Consider the following 17,883-nt stretch of genomic DNA (forward strand, 5'->3'; position numbering starts at 1 on the left):
CAGGGTACTCTTTCTAGGGGAAAGAATCTGCTTGACAGGCAGAATAAAATAAGGAAGAGGGTTTTTTTTTTTTTTTTTTTTTTTTTTTTTTTTTTTGTTTTGTTTGTTTTTTGTTTTTTTTAAGCTATCTGTTCCCTTTACACTCAAAGAAGGACTGCACATAACACTTCCCTTTCCCAAAAAGCAGGACTGCAACCATAGGAGTAGATGACATTAATTTTCAGATTAATGGGGACAACCAGTCACGGGGTCCTGAATTCTCCTTCATCTTCTTGGGCCAGAAAGACTTAAGAAGCAATGAAAACAGCTGAAGAAATAACAAGCTTATTTAAATACAGACAACACAGGCAAGATACATACATTCAGCACAGAGGCTCACAAAAATGGCAGAAAATTATGAACAGAATAATTTCACTAGACTATAATTCTATGAATTTTACAAATTCTGTAGAATACAAGCATCTGATGCGTTGAAGGCATTTAATATCTATAGACTATTTTCTAAATAGGCTTACTTTACTCATTAGGAAGTAAATTACTACTACAAAGTTGTGCGATCAACTAATCTGCATATCTGAATACATATACGAAAATACACAGCTCTTTTTCAGTAGAATATTCTATTTGCTTGGTTAGGAAAAATAAAAAAAAATACCTTTTGTTCATTCAGCAGGTCTGTAATGGTTTGTGACATTTCATCCAAACTCTGTGCTGCTTTTACCAGGTTATGCAGAGCACGTACATGCTGGTGAAGAGGTTCAAAGTCACAAAGTATTGGAACCCTTAAAAACAATACAGGATTAAATCTTTTTTTCACATTGTTATATCTAATATTCAAATAGATTAAGTTTCTATGTAGACATTCCAATGAGACGAAGCTGCCCCCTGAATTAAGTTTATACTTTCTTCATTTTATCTATGTAGTGTGGAAAAATCCACAAAAATACCTTTTATTTGTGCTTTAAATTAAGAACTTGAGAGCTTTTAAGGACCACATAATAATAAAACAATAATGGGGAAGTACTGCATCAAGGTCTTTCCTTTCAAGACATAACAGAAGAGAACTGATGGTGATTAGACCTGTAACTGAAGCACTTATGACTGAAAATGATTACTCTCTTCAGTTGGATTCTCTTCAGTCCAGCTCCCCCTTTGAAGCAGCAATTAATTCTATGTTATTCTATTTAATTTAGGTTACTTATCAGCGGAAAGAACGAATAACACGTTGTGATCACATTGCAAGTGTTGAAAGGTACGACTTCAGCTACAAATTTCCTAAACCTCTGGAAAAGTAATGTTTATTTCATTTTTCTTGAGAGCTTGTACTTCTAGAATACTTAATTTGTCTGGAATTACACCACTGAAGTCATGAAACAGGAGTTCAGTTACACTAACGATAAAATAAAAGCAGATAATGTTTCACTGTATTTTGCATTCTCTATTCAAAACATATGGCATGCAGTACGTAGTGTTATTTTTATGGAATTAAGATTTTGGTAATTACTTAAACTTAGAAGCTGAGAAGACTGAAGCACTGTAAGAAAATAGGGGCATAATTTTAATCATGCAGCTCAGGGGATCAGTGGTGATAGAGAAGAATCCCATTGCTCAACCTCATCTTGCTAGTTTGCCAATTGTTTTCTTCGAGATGTTCAGTAGAAACACTGAAGAGATCACTGCTCCAAAGTTTGTTCCGAAGCTCAGTGTCTATAAAGGTGTGTGAAAGCTAGGCTCATTCAAGTTACAAGTCCTCCACTGTCATCAACACTGCCATCAAATGTAGTCTGAACCCAGAAGCCAAGGTGAACACAGCATAATCCCACCTCTGTTGCCATCACATGGAAAGCTATGTCACTACATCAGCCGTGAACAACAGATTTGTTACTGAATATTTTCTAATAGCAAGACAAAATTCTTACTGAACTCAGAGACCTTCCTAGGAAGGTTATAAAATTCTCATAAACCCCAAAATCACGCTAATATCAGCAAAACATAAAATGATAGTTTACATTTTATCTTTAGAATCCCTCAGAAGCAAGTCTAACAGGGTAACAAGAGAAATTAAGGTTTATCAGCAGCATCATGACCTAAGGCAAATTCACTGTCAAGCAGGCTGAGCTCACTATGCTTATTGTTAATGCCAGCAGACATAGCACCAGGAGGATAAGCAGGACTTCTGAATCAAAAAGAATACCAGTATAACATAAAGAAGAAAAACGCAGTGAATTTCAACACTGTGCACGGGTTTCAGGTTGATACTGTTGGTGAACCTAACAAATGACAACAGAGTATCTCCTTTGGGATTTACCTTATCCTTTGAAGGATTTCAGCCTTAAAGCTGGAAAATGGAACTACAGCTCTGTTCTAACAGAAGGATAATCAATACATACAGCATCTCAATGTAGTGATATGGAGAAAGATCTCTTCCGAGACAGGTCCTTACACCAGACTTGTTCCTGCCTATTTCTTGCATGCTAACTTTCTTAACATTTCTATATCCTGTTTCTACAGGTTTAAAACACATGAATTTGAAAGCTTATTAACTATCATAGCAATGCCCAACATTCATTACATCTCAGTACAGAATACATAGGCTGTAGGTGTTCCAGTCATTTGAACTTGAGTACCTGAAGCATATAAGGAACACATCTGCAGTACGTCAGCTAAAAGCATTGCTTAAAAATGAAACCAGTTTATTAGATATCCTTGTCTGTTCCGTATATAAAAGATATTAGGGAGGAAGAGAGGGTTGGAATGAGGGGTGAGCAGGACAGAAAGGGGAGCTGCTTCCATATCACAGGGAGGTCAAAAACACGATTTACCTGAGTAACGGCTGTACTTCTGAAGGACAAAAAGATTGCAAAAACTGCAAGTCACTTAATGAGATATCTGGAAGCTCACTGTCAAATCTGCGAGGTTTTCTCGTCTGTATTAAGAAGAAATTAATTTACACATTAAAGATGATAACAAGATAACAAAAGAAGGATTCAAAAGGAATCTAATTCCTAACAGGTAAGTTAAACTGCGATCTCTCTTATCAAAGATTTAATTCTCCTTTTAAACAATCAACAACTGGCCATACCCTCACAACCCCAAAGAATAAATATATAAATTTGAATTTATAGTTATTATCCACAGTGCCTCTGGCAGCAGCATTTCCTCCCTATCACCAAACTTACTGAACTTATTAAAAAAAACCATGAACGTTAAGAGATAAGAGATGACTCTGAAACTTAATAGACAGTTAAATATTAACACAGTCCACTATTTAAAATACTAAAAAAAAAGCCAGCAATATTAGAATCAGAATATCTTTAATTAACCAATCTGTGAAAATTTAAATAGGCAATGCTTGATTACAGATAAAAAAAATCTATTCCACTCATCCAGTAATTACAGGAAAAATGTAAAACACTTGCTTTTACCACATGATTAATTTTATGTCTGTATTACTCAGAATATTGGATTAAATAAACAATTATGCCTCTTGGCCTCTGTTATCTGAGCATAATTTTTTTTTTTTAATCAATTCCACAGACTCCTCCTTACCAAGCTGATACATACTTTCCCACCACAATACAAGTAAGTAAACAGTGTTAATATAGGTCACTTTAAATAGCAGGAAGTACTACTGTCTTGCTGTCTTATTCATCAGAGCAATGTGACAAGTATACAGCATGAATTAAGCCTCACTTAATTTACGAAAGTACTGTTCACAAAAATGAAAGAAACAACAAAAAGATATTAAGTACATACACAAAACGATGGAGGCCAGGAATCAAGTCCTCTGAACAAGCGATTCCTTAGAAAAGACTTCCCTGGGCAAAGAAAAAATGGTTATTTAAAAGGCATAAATGCAACATACAAACAATGCCTCAACAGAAAACAATTGAGCTATTATTAATGTAGTTTAACAGCTGGACTAAATTGGAAACTGTTACCAAACATGTCATTTCTTAACAAAAAGTGCTGACAGAACCTCATGCAAAATCCACCAAGAATAGAGGCTTGAATGGTGTGAGAAGTTCTATTTGCTTACTGCTCACCTTTTCAAAAGCCTCATTTTTCAAAGCTTTTTCTTTGTAATCTTGCTAATCTCCTTTCCAAAATTTTGATAACCTCTTACTCGTTTTCTTTAAATAAGAAAATTAACTCTGGTCAAATGTTTTAAGTGTGCAACTTCAGCTTTTGTTTTTATGAATTACAGAGGATGCTGTACCAATGCCCAAATACTCAGTAATGATTTCAAAAGCGTTTAAAGGAATCGTAAAGCTTGAAGAAGATGTTCAAGCAGAAACTGCATTCAAGTGTAATAACTTCTTTTTTTTTTCTTTCAGGAGCATTAAACTAACAAGAATGTTCACAGTATTTTTGATAAAACTATATGGAAAAACATTATCACACACATACTGAAACTAAAATGTAATGGAAGTATTGTAACTACTTCTGAAGACAAATGGCATACTAAGCCACAGATCACAGAACATAAAGTACTTACTGAACAGTTTACCAAAAGACTCTCTTTTTGCCCTTTCAGCTTCATATAGGTGTTTCCCGTCGTTTATTAAAGCACCTGCCCACTGTGGAAGGGAAAATATATAGTTAGTTGTTAATTTATACACTGCCACAAAGGTTTGGGCCTGACATCTTGTTTACTTACCTCTCTGTAGTGTTTTATGAACATTTTTCTCCTCACAACCTCAACGACAGCTAGACAGTACATCTGAGGAACAGTACTGAGAGCCTCCACAACCTTGACCCTTTCTAGGAGTTCTGTCACAAGACGAAGCAATGCTTGCAGTTTCTCTCCATCTTGGTCAGCATGAAGCATTACAAAACAACACCACCTACAAAAGTAGGTTATACTTTAGAAGATAACAACTTAGTCATCTCTTCTGCATTTTAATTTCACTGAAATTAGCAGCATCTTTGGATCAACTGAACAATTACATCATTTTACATGGGACAACAACAGGCTATCTGGAAGTACCAAGTAATTCACAATTTACTAATTGCCTTCTCCATTAATATCTCACATAAGACAGCCCCATAAGCGCTCAATAATCAACACTTAGTAGCATTTGAGTTAAGGTACTGTTTCTGATAAGTAATAGCCTGAGCATACATAACTTTAAAATAAATGACCATTAAGATTTCTCCAGAAGAATTTAAAAAGAAGCTGCTATGGCCAGAACAAGGAAGAGACTGGTCTTTGTTTATAAGTCTTAAACGTATTTACAGAAAAACATTAGTAAGAAATATTGAATGTGTGGATACTGTCCAACAGATAAGATTGAAAGACTGCCATCTACTCATTACAAATAACAGCCACTCTAACATATTAATTCCTATTTTGTGCAACCACACATCCAATTATTTTATTGAAAATATGGACATTTATTCCTTGGTCAATTTTCAAACAGTCACCAAAATAATTAAATCACATTTTAACTGCTGAAATGGTGATAAAACGGAGCATCTGAAGGGAAACATTACAGTAACTTTTCCACTTCAGTCACTTTTAACTGTTAGCTTTCTCACAGCAATGAGTAACAAGAAAGAAAGAAGGCATTACATGAAGCCAAGAAGCATCCAGGTCAAGTACAAAAAGGAAGTACTTTTTTCCATGCAACAGTTATGATGCTGACCTTGCAAAAGCCATCAGTTTGTGAATTCAAAAGTGAATTAATGGAAAAAACCTCCACCAGCAGTTACATACAAAAGAACTATTTTTGTAAGTAAATATTCTTAGACAAAAAGATCCCCTCTCACTAGATTTCCATTATGGTCATTTGCTACCTGCTGTTACTGAAGACAAGCTAGAAGAATATTTGGTTTGACCCAGAATACAGAATTTTGCTTTTCTTTTTGAAAATCTTTATTATTCCCTCCAAGTCTATTTTTCTTTCATTCACTCTCCTTGCCTCATTAGCTTTTTCCTTCCAAGGGGATGCAAGCCTTTTCCTCTAATAACTCATGAGTTTAGTGCATACCTACATAAATACTTTAACATATAGGAAATTAAAATATTTATGGCAAGCTAGCTTTTAGGTACTAACCCTCATTACTTGTGAAAAATGGTGCCAAAAGAAAAAAGCCACCTTTTCAGTACGTTACAGGCAGTTGTATAGACAAACTCCTATTCTGATTTACCAGTAAGTAATTCTCAGTAACACAGAGATAACAGGTTCTTTGTCACTAGTGCACTACTAATTCTGTTTTACTTTTCCCTGTATCTTGAAACTACCTCTTCTATACAAACTGTAATCTTGTCAAGAAGAAAAAGTCCTCCTTGATGGATATCTAATCCAGCGTGCATGTCTATGGTTTTGTGAATACTGCTATCCTGTCAGAACATCTTGCATTGGAAGCGATCCAGAAGGATGAGAGTCCAACTCTTACCTCCACAGAGAACCATCCAAAACCCAAACTCTATGTGTGAGAGCATTGTCCCAAACAATCCTTGAATTCTGGCAGCTCGGGGCCATGACCAACAGCCCTGGGGAGCATGTTCTGTGTCCACAGCTCTCTGGAGAAGAACCTTTCCCTAACCTCCAGCTGCCTCTCCCCTGACACAGCTCCGTGCTGCTCTCTCAGGCCCTGTTGCTGTTGCAGAGAGCAAAGCTCAGCGCTGCCCCTCTGCTCCCTGTGAGGAGCTGCAGCCGCCATGAGGCCTCCCCTCAGCTCCCCTGCTCTGGGCTGAGCAAACCAAGGGATCTCAGCCTCTTCTCATGCATTTTGCCATCCAGACCTTTCACTAATATTGCTTAATTATTAATTGCTAACACAAATAAAACTATTTCTTCAAACAAAGTTATTAAACTCTGTATATTTTCCCTACACATCTGACATAACAGATTAAAATTTGAGTTATGTTTAGTAGTGTGAAAAACTTTACCACTGAGCAATACATAATACTGGCTATGTCATACAGCAATGATGCTCACATGAAAAAATACTATTTTTTCTTTCAGTTAATTTTTTTCATCGACCGCTAGTAAATCACAAACTAATGGGATGCCTTCATGCTTTTATATGATCACAAGCTACTGAAGAGCATTTTTCATATACTCACTACTGCCTTTTGAAAACATAGATATAATTGTCAGTCAAGTTTTAAATAAGACACCAATGGCTTCTGAGGTTGATGATGGGAGATGAGATTGTAGGTTTGAGGTCAGTTTTACTGATATGAAGGTCATATAAACTCTTAAGAAAATTTTCTCTTAATATTTTATTTCATACTTAGAAGTGATTTGATATGCAAATGCAAGTTATCCAACTTATGTTTCTCTTCCATTTAGAAAAACTTCTACCCATTACCAAAGATTTCTTTACAAAATACTTTTAAAAGTCTCATTGCGAATTCTACTTGCATTATCAAGTTGAAAAGTTGTAACTTACTTTAGTCTGACTTGTAGATTATTCGCAAGCTCCTGTTTGGCAGTGGTACATTTCTGTTTAATATCTAACAGCTTTCTGTGATTAGTTAACATAATCATCAGCTGATTTGCATGACTCAAACACAAGTCAGGCAGCACAGAAGGATCTTTCAAGTTCTCAGCTCTCTTCTGATTAGCCAAAAATCCCTGGAGAAGAAAAGACATTTGTTACATAAGCTTTGTGTCAACAAAAAGGCACTGAAGTGATCATCTTCTCTGTAACGATGCAAGAGTTTATTAGAACTTCCTGTAAATATTCAGGAACTAACAGAATCATACACTGCAAAGTCACTGTCCAACTTGCATTCCTTTCATCCTATAATCCAATCCAAATAAATCTCATCTGAAATTTTCTTCTCCAAACATTACCATCACAACCTTCTAAGACCTTAACACAACAAAATGACATCACTGAAAGACTATAAATTTAATGCAGCAGAAAGAAATAGATACTAGTACTGAGGCAATCAACCATCAGCCTGATTTCAACAGCCAGCTTGGTAAATTCTAGCATACTGAAGACTTAAACAGTATAGCACGTTCAGTATTACTGCGGGCTAAATAATCTACCTTTTGAATATCAAAATTCTTACATGAAACCTGTTTCCCTCTCTCCTCCCTATGAACAGACGTACAAACTCAAACATTACCTTCAGTTATTACCTGCTGGATTAGCAGTACATCATAATTGTCACTACATTTTCAGCAAGTCCCACTTAAGACAAATAATTTAACTTCTTTATGCATCATGGAATGTGTAACCATAAAAACATACATACTTGCAATGACAATTAAGGATGCCAAATACTGAAACATTAGAAGAACCAATTTAAACTTGCTCTTAATCTTTTCAAAAAGCAACTGTCTGGCATTAGCTCCCCCATATTCTATAAGATATACATTTCAGAGAAAATTTGAGTATAATAACTGAAACATTAAGTGCTTTTTCAAGATGTTAAATTTCTCATAATAGTTTTTACTCAGAAGTATGAACTTTTATTTTATGTTATGTGAATGAGAAATTCACCCTGGCATCTATGATATAAGAAAAGGCAAAAGATCATTATGACCATCATTTTCTTTGGAATCTAGACAGCAATACAGACTCCCCAAAACAGTCGTCCAGTTTACCAGTTGTCCAGCTGACTACAAAAAAATTTACAATGTTGCAAACTCTGTAAGTAATATGAGAACTGCTCCAAAAGTAATGTCTTTTATTTTATTATGTTGGCCTACAACATCAGAGGCAGATGTTGTTGATATAGCAGTAGTGATTGAACCTTCCCACCAATATCCCATTACAGTTTGTTGCTGTGTGACAGATGGCAGCAGAGGGGCAGTCTGACAGAACGGCATCTGACATGGAAGAGCATATGAAGCAAAGGTATGGAACTGAATTCCTTCATGCAGAAAAAAATGGAACCCATTTATATTCACTGACACTTGCTGAACGTTTATGGAGATCAAGCAGTGAATGTGAGCTAAAAAGCTAAAGGAGAAACATCAAACAGCCAAGCCTAGGAAACACCTGTAATAAGGCAACAGGGTTTTCTAGAAAGTCCTATTCATAGTGACAATGGCTGACAAGTCTCTCAGATCTTCAACACTTGCTCCAAACTTTCCCTGTTTCTGGTGAGCTAGTGGAACAACATGAAAATGTAGGAGGGTGAGGAATAAATTTCAGCAAGTCAATAAGAAGTGCAGCCAGACATTTACTTGCACGTAGGTGCTGGGCAGGGTGAGGAGTTACCTGCTGTTTGCTGCAGATAACAGACAATCCATAAAAGGGGAAAGGGGGTGGGGGGGGCAGAATAGGGAAGATGGACCACCTGAACACATTTAGATATGTTTTAGAACACTGATTACAGAACGTAACATATATACACATGCACAGAAGAGGCAGTAAAGGCAGGTACAGCTTTACTCTCAGTTCCAAAAGACTATTCATAAATTTGAATACCTTTTGCAGTTCCTGTACCCATGGATCCATGTTTAAAATACATTTTAAATTAAAATTCCTATTGCATGCTAATAGTTAAGAAAAACTACAGTAAAATGAAAAAAAATAGGAAAAATGGGAAAAGCAAATATGGAAGAAAACTAAGATGCAAGTAATCAATTGTTCTCACAAGTTCTCGCCTTTCTAGCCCTGAGAAGATGAAAGGGTTCATGACATGACTGTCACAGGTAAACTAAGAAGGGTGCTGAAAAACAGGTATGATAATGCTTTTATTGATTTACTCAGTTATTACTTCAAAATCAAAGAAGCAACAAGAATATTTAACATTTTAGACTTAAAGTGAAATAGAACTAACCCAGAATCAAGAAAGTCATCTGCAAGCCAGCGTGTTGACTATGGTTAACAGGTCAAATAGGATAACACTTCTATGAACCGTGTTCATGGAAGTGAATTTTGATGTAGTAATGTTTTAAAAAGCTAAACTATCAACAGGGAAAAATTGGAAAAAATACAATACAAGAAAATGTTGAAAAGGACAAACTACTGAGTAGAATCAGACTGAAAGATTAAAGGGGCTCCGCATTCCCTAGAAGAGTAGTCTTACTAAGTAACGCCACCTACTGACCATAATTAAATACGCTTATGACACAAATTTCAGATTCCATAGAAAATGAGTTTTGAATTGAACAAAACAGAGTTCTCTATTAAATGTTAGGGGCTCTGAACATTTAACCACCAATTAATTTTTCATATGAAAAGGTGTTTAATGGGCAGTTCATTAAAAATCAGGTGCAAAAAAAAAGTTTGTTTTGAATTTCAATAATAAACTTGAAGCAGGAGTAGAAAGTCAACTCAATTTCCAGATGAAACACCAGCTTTTTCCAGCCTGGAAAAACATGCCTGCAGCTTCCAATACACATACTGCTACTAGGATTACCATTTAGATGTTTCTTATCTTTGTTCCATAAAGTATATCAACTTGCTGTTTCTTTATGAACAGAAATGGTTCACTGTTGAAAGGTATGATGTAAAGGAAATTTTTTTTCCAGTAACACAAATATTAACAGCCATTAGAAAAATTGTTAACATTACCTTTAAGAATACTCAAGTCATCATCTATACTTTTGAAGAAAAGTAAACCCTTGCATTTAGCCATTCTTTTTAGTTTTCTATGCAAACTATCACTTGAATGAGTAACATGATACTACCTCTGGTATCTTAAATGTGCCTAAGGTTTTTTTTTTTTTTTTTTTTCCAAACAGTATCTAAACAACTGCATTAAATATGGTAGATCAAATCATAAGAGCATAAGAAATTAAAATCAGTGACCTGCTAGAACTGGTATGAAAATGCCTCCTGAGCCTTTTCCAACATATATGTACAGCATATATGAAAATGTTTCCATGTAGTATACCTCATCATTGGTTTAACCACAAGTATTCAACTCACTGAAGCTTCAGAAAAACAAATGACCCCCCACTCTATCTCACCATTCTGAGAATAAAAAACCAACACATGTCATTGAAAAAGGGAATATGCAATTTACAAAAGATAAGGCAAATATGATATTCGAAAGTCACAAGTCTGATAATGTTTCAGAAGTTACAAAATCAAAAAACATAGAAGTATTTATAAAAGGTGACAAGTATTTTTCCAACCGACTTTTAGACATCTCACTCAAGACAAATTGGTAAACTTGAGGCAGACCTCTCATTCAAGTGAAAACTGAAATCCTGCTAAGATGACAATCCATAGCACTGGACAACCAAGTAGAGAGATGGAATATTATCCTTTTCCATTATGCTAAATTTCCCTTAGATTTAGATGCTGGCTACAACATAAGCACTTATGCAAGGCTGAGATTTAACACAAACGTACTCCTGGACTCAGTCATTGAAATTACTAGAAAACAGGCTCCACTTTTAAACAATGCTGCCAGAAGTACGTTTTTACATACTAGCCAGAGGATGCAGCTGGAAACCTGAGTCCTAAATGACTGTCAGCCCACTTCTCTCCAGCACCTTGAAAGGAGGCTCTAACTATTTGGCTGACAGCAAGACAGGGAGGAATACAGCTCAATCCAACTAACAGTACACCACTATGCAAGTAGAAGCGAGAAGCACGCATTTCTTCATGGTCCCGGCTTTGATGTAATGGTGAAAATCTGATCACATAATAATCTGCTACAGATTTCAATATACCTTCCACTGCAAATGAGGAAATAAAGAACAAGCAGGTATAAAATTAACTAGAGCTCTTCGCAGAAACCATACTTAATGAAGAAGTTTACTAGGGCACTGTACAATTATACAATTACTGTATTTATTTTTTTAACATTTAGAAAAAGCCTTAAATCAAATTTTCTATCACTTCAAATGGCTTTGTATATACAGTACACACAGCACTCTCTACTCACTATAAGGTTGGTGATCAACCATTAAGCATGTAACCACTTAGGCCCTATCATAGACAGATCAGTTATCAAGGTCTCAGTGTTTCATTCAAAAGGGAAAGGGAATCTGCCCATCTCTCAGGTTCTGATTTTCTAGTTGTTTTTCTAGTTCTAGGCCACAAGGGTAACAATAAATTCCTCCACAAGTGAAAACTGAAGGTCACCAGTCCATCACTATTGGTGTATAAGTGGTGTCTCAACTCTTTTCAGTTCAAAAAAAACCAAAACAATATTTTGAATTATTTAAAATGAGAATCATTTATATTGAAAAGATAAGATTAAAAATTACCAATATCTAAATCTCTATTATGAACAATATGTTGAAAATTATCCTGCATTAAGATTGCAGTTGTTTCCTTATAACAGCATGCACATACCAAAAGTCTAACATCTTCCAGTGTCTCACACACACACACACACACACACACACACACACACACACAACTATACACATATGTATTACCTGAGCAAGTTCTTTTTGTTCATTTACCAGTCTGCTGCAACTTGCTATCATCTGATCCAAGGCATAGAGCCTATCCTCAAGGCCTTTAATAGCCTTCATGTTCTGATTATCTAGTTTGGCAATAGTTTGTCGACATTCTGCCAAAAAGGGCTGGATGATCCTTGGATCAAGCTGGGAAAAGTCAATAAATAAATAAATGCACTTGTTGTATTGAAAGATAATGTTAAATAACTACATAAATTTTTATAACTTTATTGTTTTACCTTCACTATTACCTAGTTTTTAATACTGGGGTGGTGGGAGGTGGAACTAAACGACCACTACGGAAAATACTAAAACCTAGTAATGCCAGAATTTTTCAGAAGAAATAATTTTAATTGACAAAATATTCAAAGTTTTGAGAAAACTTCTGAAGTTTCTTTTTATCATATTATGAATCTTGCTCTTTCCCAAATACCCATTGCAGCAACCTGAGCAGTTTCTTACCAGAGAAAAAAAATACTGAAGAGCATGCAGTTTCTTTTTTTCCTTCCCTTTAAATCACAATAAACCATATTTTATCGCATTTTTTCCTTTACAAAGAAATTAGATTCTTTTTATTCCAATTTATTTCTCCTCCATTCTTTTTGTTCCATCTTTGACCTAATTGCACCTGTAGCATTCTGCTCTACTTTCACTACTAGATAGATAATATTGCTCTCCTCATCTTTAAGTCTTGTCTCTTTCTACTGTAAATAGTTATGACAGCACTTAACAGAAACATCTGGTTAGTTCCTACTTACCCTCTGTTTTTATTGCAGCCTTGTTTTCTGCAATTAGAAACATCACTGTAGAAATGCCTAGAGGCTAGAAGAATCACATACCTAACAGTGCTCTGCAATACACCAATTCTATCAAGACTACCACTATCAAAGACATAAGTTTCACACTGATGCCTTACACTTTAATAAGAATATTACTTGAAACTGAATTCAGGTCATCAGTTGTAATCATATGCCATATGTACAGTTCATTTTTAAAAGAAGGGCAGGTAGAGAACGAGGGAAAAGAATAACAAAAAATTATTGGCTTGATAGTCTCATTTCCTATGTTGAAGTGTAATTTCAAGTAAATGCTAAGAAAACAATTGTATTGCAGATATTTATTTTGTAAATTTTTCTTTTCAGCTTAATAGGTCAATTCTGTTTTCTAACGAATTCTAAATCAGTGGCAGATAAAGACTGCATCCTTTGTGCTGCCATCAAAAAAGGATTTAAATATTTTCCTAAGGAAAACTAGGAACTGTCATACAACTTTGAACCTTCTGGGTTCTTGTGAACCAAAACAGTTTAAGACTGACCAATCACCATTAGTTGTTCCACTGGAGTCAGGATAGCCTGAACATCATTTCCACCTTCCAATTCTGATTATGAAGAATTGATGAAGAATTATGAAGAAAACAAAGGAGCAGGAGCAATCCTCTTCCCATCACCTCCCCCTCCCGCCCCCCCCCCGAGAAAGCAACTTATATTACAGAACAATTGTAATAACTGAAACAAAGAGTTTCTACGTAGTCCTGGATAAGAAAAGAAAGGACAGAAAAGCACACAGCTGCAAGATAATATCTTCTTAACACATGGCACATGACAGATAAGACTAGAAGGTGATCCAAATAAGGTACAATAATGATTTAACTTTTTTTTCATTTCTGTTACTTTAGTATCGCTATAATTTATTTTGAAGGACTGTTTAATGTCTCTCTTAAAACAATGATTTTTAAGAGATAAACCATTTCTTTTAAAGTAGAACTCATAAAAATCAATGTGTAAAGCCAATTACATGATAATGATCCTTATAACAGATGGGGCTTAGACATAACTGAGACAGTCTTCCAGACTTACCTTAAAAACAAAATAAAGCGTCCAAGACATTAAAATTTATTTTCTTTGTCATAAGTATATTGAGTTGCAATAATATTATACCTACGCAAACAAAGTTAAACTATTTAAGAAATATAAACCATAGTGAAAGGAACAAGCACAGAAGAAAGGAGGGAATCTCAAAGTAAAAGGTTACAATGGTTGAAAGACATTTGGAAAGAAAATGAGTAATTTTTTCTTCTTTTATCAACAGAAATACAAAATAATATATTGTGTTCTTGTGAATACATCTGTATCGATTGATGAGTAATACATATGCATATATATATATGGTATTCAAACAAAAACATGATTAAGCACATGAATTTGACCTATATTTTAATAAATATTTCAGTATTTATAAGTACAGAATAATACTGAGTTTGGTCCATGGGTATTTTACTATAAGCGTAAAAACACAATCAACTAAGATCTGAAGTTGCTTTGTTTAAAAGCTCCAAGAAGCCACTGGCTTACCATAAAGAATGGTCAAAAGCAAACAAAAATTCCACTAAGATAATGAGCATTCACTGCAAAACTAAAAATTTTCTTAAAGGTTACATTCCTGAAACTCAAGAATTCACTCGAAGTATTCCACCCTCCCTCACTCTTTTTTTGGTTACCATTAGAAAGTTATTTGAGAAACAATAAGCTACAGACAGCTGAATCACTTCAGAAGAACCAGCACCTGGAAGATGAACAAAAACATCCCATAGCAAATGCCCAATAAAATTTGAGTGTAAAGAAAAATAATTAACTTACCCTGCTCATAGAATCAAAGCATTTTCTGACCAGTGATTCAACATCATTAGGTCTATCTTGAACATTTATCCAGTCTAATAAAGACACATTGAAGGAAGGCTGATCATCATCTTTCAGTTCTACTGATGTTTCATTGTCCCGGGTAGTAGTATTTTGACCAGACTCCTTATCATCTTTTACGTTTTCAGGATTTGTGCCTTCTAAAGCTGAATGTTCAACTGACTTGCAAAATGATGCTAACATTGATTTATTGTCCACTTTAGATACATCAGAATAAAGCACCAGTTGAGAAGATTTCCCATTCTCAGTTTCTTCACTTTCCACCCCTCCATGCTCTGCTGATGAATCCAGTCGTCCTAAACACTCCCTGTAACTATGTCTTGTTAGGCACTCCAGCAGTGGTATCTTGGCCATGACAGAGACAGCAGAACCCAAGCTTTTTTAAAAAAGGGTGAAAACAAGAAGTTGTCAGTATCCAATTACAAAAGCTGACATAAAGCACCCATAATTAAAGTGTTATTTATATTCAAAATGAATTTGCTGACTACCCTTTCAAAGTACTGTCTTCAGTATCAATTTCATAAGTAGTTACAACTTTCGCTCTCTTTCACTGCAGAATATGAACTTCAGAGTAAACTTACAATGCAATGACCAAAACAAGAAAAAACACAACAGTTTGATAAAATGAGGCATGCCCACATTTCAAACACACACCTGGGACTTATTTTTGCATTCTGCATGGGTACACACCAATGCTTACCAGCAAAGACTGATTGCCCTGAGTGAATATATCTGCAGAGTTTGAATAATTTCTATATATTTGTTAAAAGCTATAGAGTTCAATTTCTTTTTTTTTCTTAAAAAAGAAATGAAACATAAATACAGTTTACCTCAAGTAGTTGACATTCTATCAGGTACATCACTCATAGAAATACCATAATACTATAATGTCCAGAAAGATGCCAAATATTTTCCTTCAAGTAACATCCATAATTTGCATTAAAAATAGCTTCAAATTTGCAACATAGATCATTATTCTTAATATATGTTTAAGTTTATTCAGAATTAATTCAGAAGTATGTGGTTAAAATATTGTTTAATATCTGAATTTATTATCTAGACGTTTCCAGTGCACATTTGGAAGGACTCCAGCTCTTAAACAGCTGTTCATTAGTGAGCATAGTCTTTGCAATAACTCAGTAGTGGTTTCTGAGTACTGATGAAAGCAATGAAAAAATGTCCATTAAAAATCACTAGTATACAACAGAAAGAATATTTTTAGAGACATTATCAAATACATGCCTGATTAATTAGAACAAGCAAGAGATATACAACACAAAAAATATAGTAGCTTTGGAGACACAGACTGAAGTTTAATGGCAAACCTACTGTGTAAGTTTCAACTTAATATCTTCTATGGACTGCAAATAGCTTGAATATACATTTTCGAACTTGAAAAGCAGCTTTTGATAAGAGTATGTACAATCTTCCAAGTTGGCCATTATGGCAGCCCAGCCTTGATGTTGAAGATGTTCATCATGTACAAGACCTTCACAAAACGAGCAAAGCTTCTTGGCAACTTCATACATTTCCTGCCAAAAAAAATCCAACAAAAAAATGCAAGTCACTCTAGATAGATTTGTGATGTTTTATATTGTTATCATTGAAAAGTAAGAGACTGAGAAAATATTAAAGATAAAAAAAGATAAAAAGTGTTAACTGGAACCTGTAAATTTCAACCAAGACCAACAAAACTTCCCTTACTCTTAAAAAAGAAAAAAGAAGATAGAAAAATTATGGATCATTTACTGAGAATTATTTTTCTTATGAACAGGCAGGTTAAAAGTTGCAGGTCCAAACAGAAAAAAAAACAATATAATATCAAACCTCATGGAATTAATTAAATGCTGCCAATATAAATTATTCAGTGCACGCATAATTACATTTGTAGTAATCCAATAGAGTCAGTAAACAAGGTCAATTAAGGAGAAAACTACTGATGAGCCAAACAAACTCAGAACAAGACAAAGAATTGCAGCATCAGCCAGTAGAAGCACAGTGCATCAGATGCAGGGAGAGATGCATAAGGAAAATGGGAGGGCATTTCCATTTTCCTTGAGTGATTCCTCACTCAAATATTTCCAGTGATTAATAAACCAGATGTAACACAATAAGAAGCAATGCACAGTGTCCACAAAACTCTAAATTACATCCTGAAACTTGGTGCACGCAAACCAACGTGGAAGCTTTTCTGTTAAACAACTGGATGACAAAGAAGCATTGAAACACCATAAGAAGGTGAGAATTTTATCTCTGATAAGTTAGGTAGTAATTAAACGGAGACCTAGATATGGCAAGTATTACATCCTCTTAAAAGCGCACAAATAGCAACGTCTTATTGTGTTCAACTCCAAAGTTCTAACTATTAGTAGAAAATCTATTTAAAGTTTATTAAGAAAATAGAGTGCCACCCTCATCCCCTAGAGCGACTTCCCAAACGCCAAATGAGAAAACAAAACAGATGTCACAATAAATCCTTCAGCTCAACATTTTATCAACAACATACACTGGAAATTTTCTCCTCAGCCTACCCTCCAAGAAAGAAAATTATACAACTTTTTGTAGGTTGTCCACATTGTTGAACTAAACTGAATGCATATCTTTCCTTTTTTATAGTATACGTAAGAAACTACACATGGAGAAACAAGTTAATTGTGGTGAAAAAGCAGTACTAAAACCCAACCCTATGACTCTTATTACAGATTACGTTTGCTTCTGAACACATGGTTAACAGTACATATGCATAACACACAACAGTTTCAAACCCAACAATAACACTTGCCTTCTCAAAACAAATCACAAAACAGCAGAGTTCTTATCTGAATATTTCAGAATATGGACAATAG

General features: G+C 34.9%; 1 protein-coding gene across 4 annotated transcripts in view; it reads right to left on the reverse strand.

The window, feature by feature from the left end:
• The window catches only part of RB1CC1 (RB1 inducible coiled-coil 1), a 73,683-nt gene that overhangs the window by 29,231 nt on the left and 26,569 nt on the right, over positions 1 to 17,883 (reverse strand). For all 4 annotated transcript variants that reach the window (XM_021386530.1, XM_021386532.1, XM_021386531.1 and 1 more), the window contains 9 exons: positions 16,367 to 16,569; positions 14,978 to 15,413; positions 12,318 to 12,488; positions 7,405 to 7,589; positions 4,661 to 4,847; positions 4,499 to 4,580; positions 3,757 to 3,818; positions 2,823 to 2,926; positions 656 to 782 (listed from right to left, as the gene is read on the reverse strand). In XM_021386530.1, the coding sequence (XP_021242205.1) occupies positions 656 to 782; positions 2,823 to 2,926; positions 3,757 to 3,818; positions 4,499 to 4,580; positions 4,661 to 4,847; positions 7,405 to 7,589; positions 12,318 to 12,488; positions 14,978 to 15,413; positions 16,367 to 16,569 (1,557 nt within the window). The remainder of the gene's footprint in view (positions 1 to 655; positions 783 to 2,822; positions 2,927 to 3,756; positions 3,819 to 4,498; positions 4,581 to 4,660; positions 4,848 to 7,404; positions 7,590 to 12,317; positions 12,489 to 14,977; positions 15,414 to 16,366; positions 16,570 to 17,883) is intronic.

The sequence above is a fragment of the Numida meleagris genome, chromosome 2, assembly GCF_002078875.1.
Source record: "Numida meleagris isolate 19003 breed g44 Domestic line chromosome 2, NumMel1.0, whole genome shotgun sequence".
Classification (NCBI taxonomy): domain Eukaryota; kingdom Metazoa; phylum Chordata; class Aves; order Galliformes; family Numididae; genus Numida; species Numida meleagris.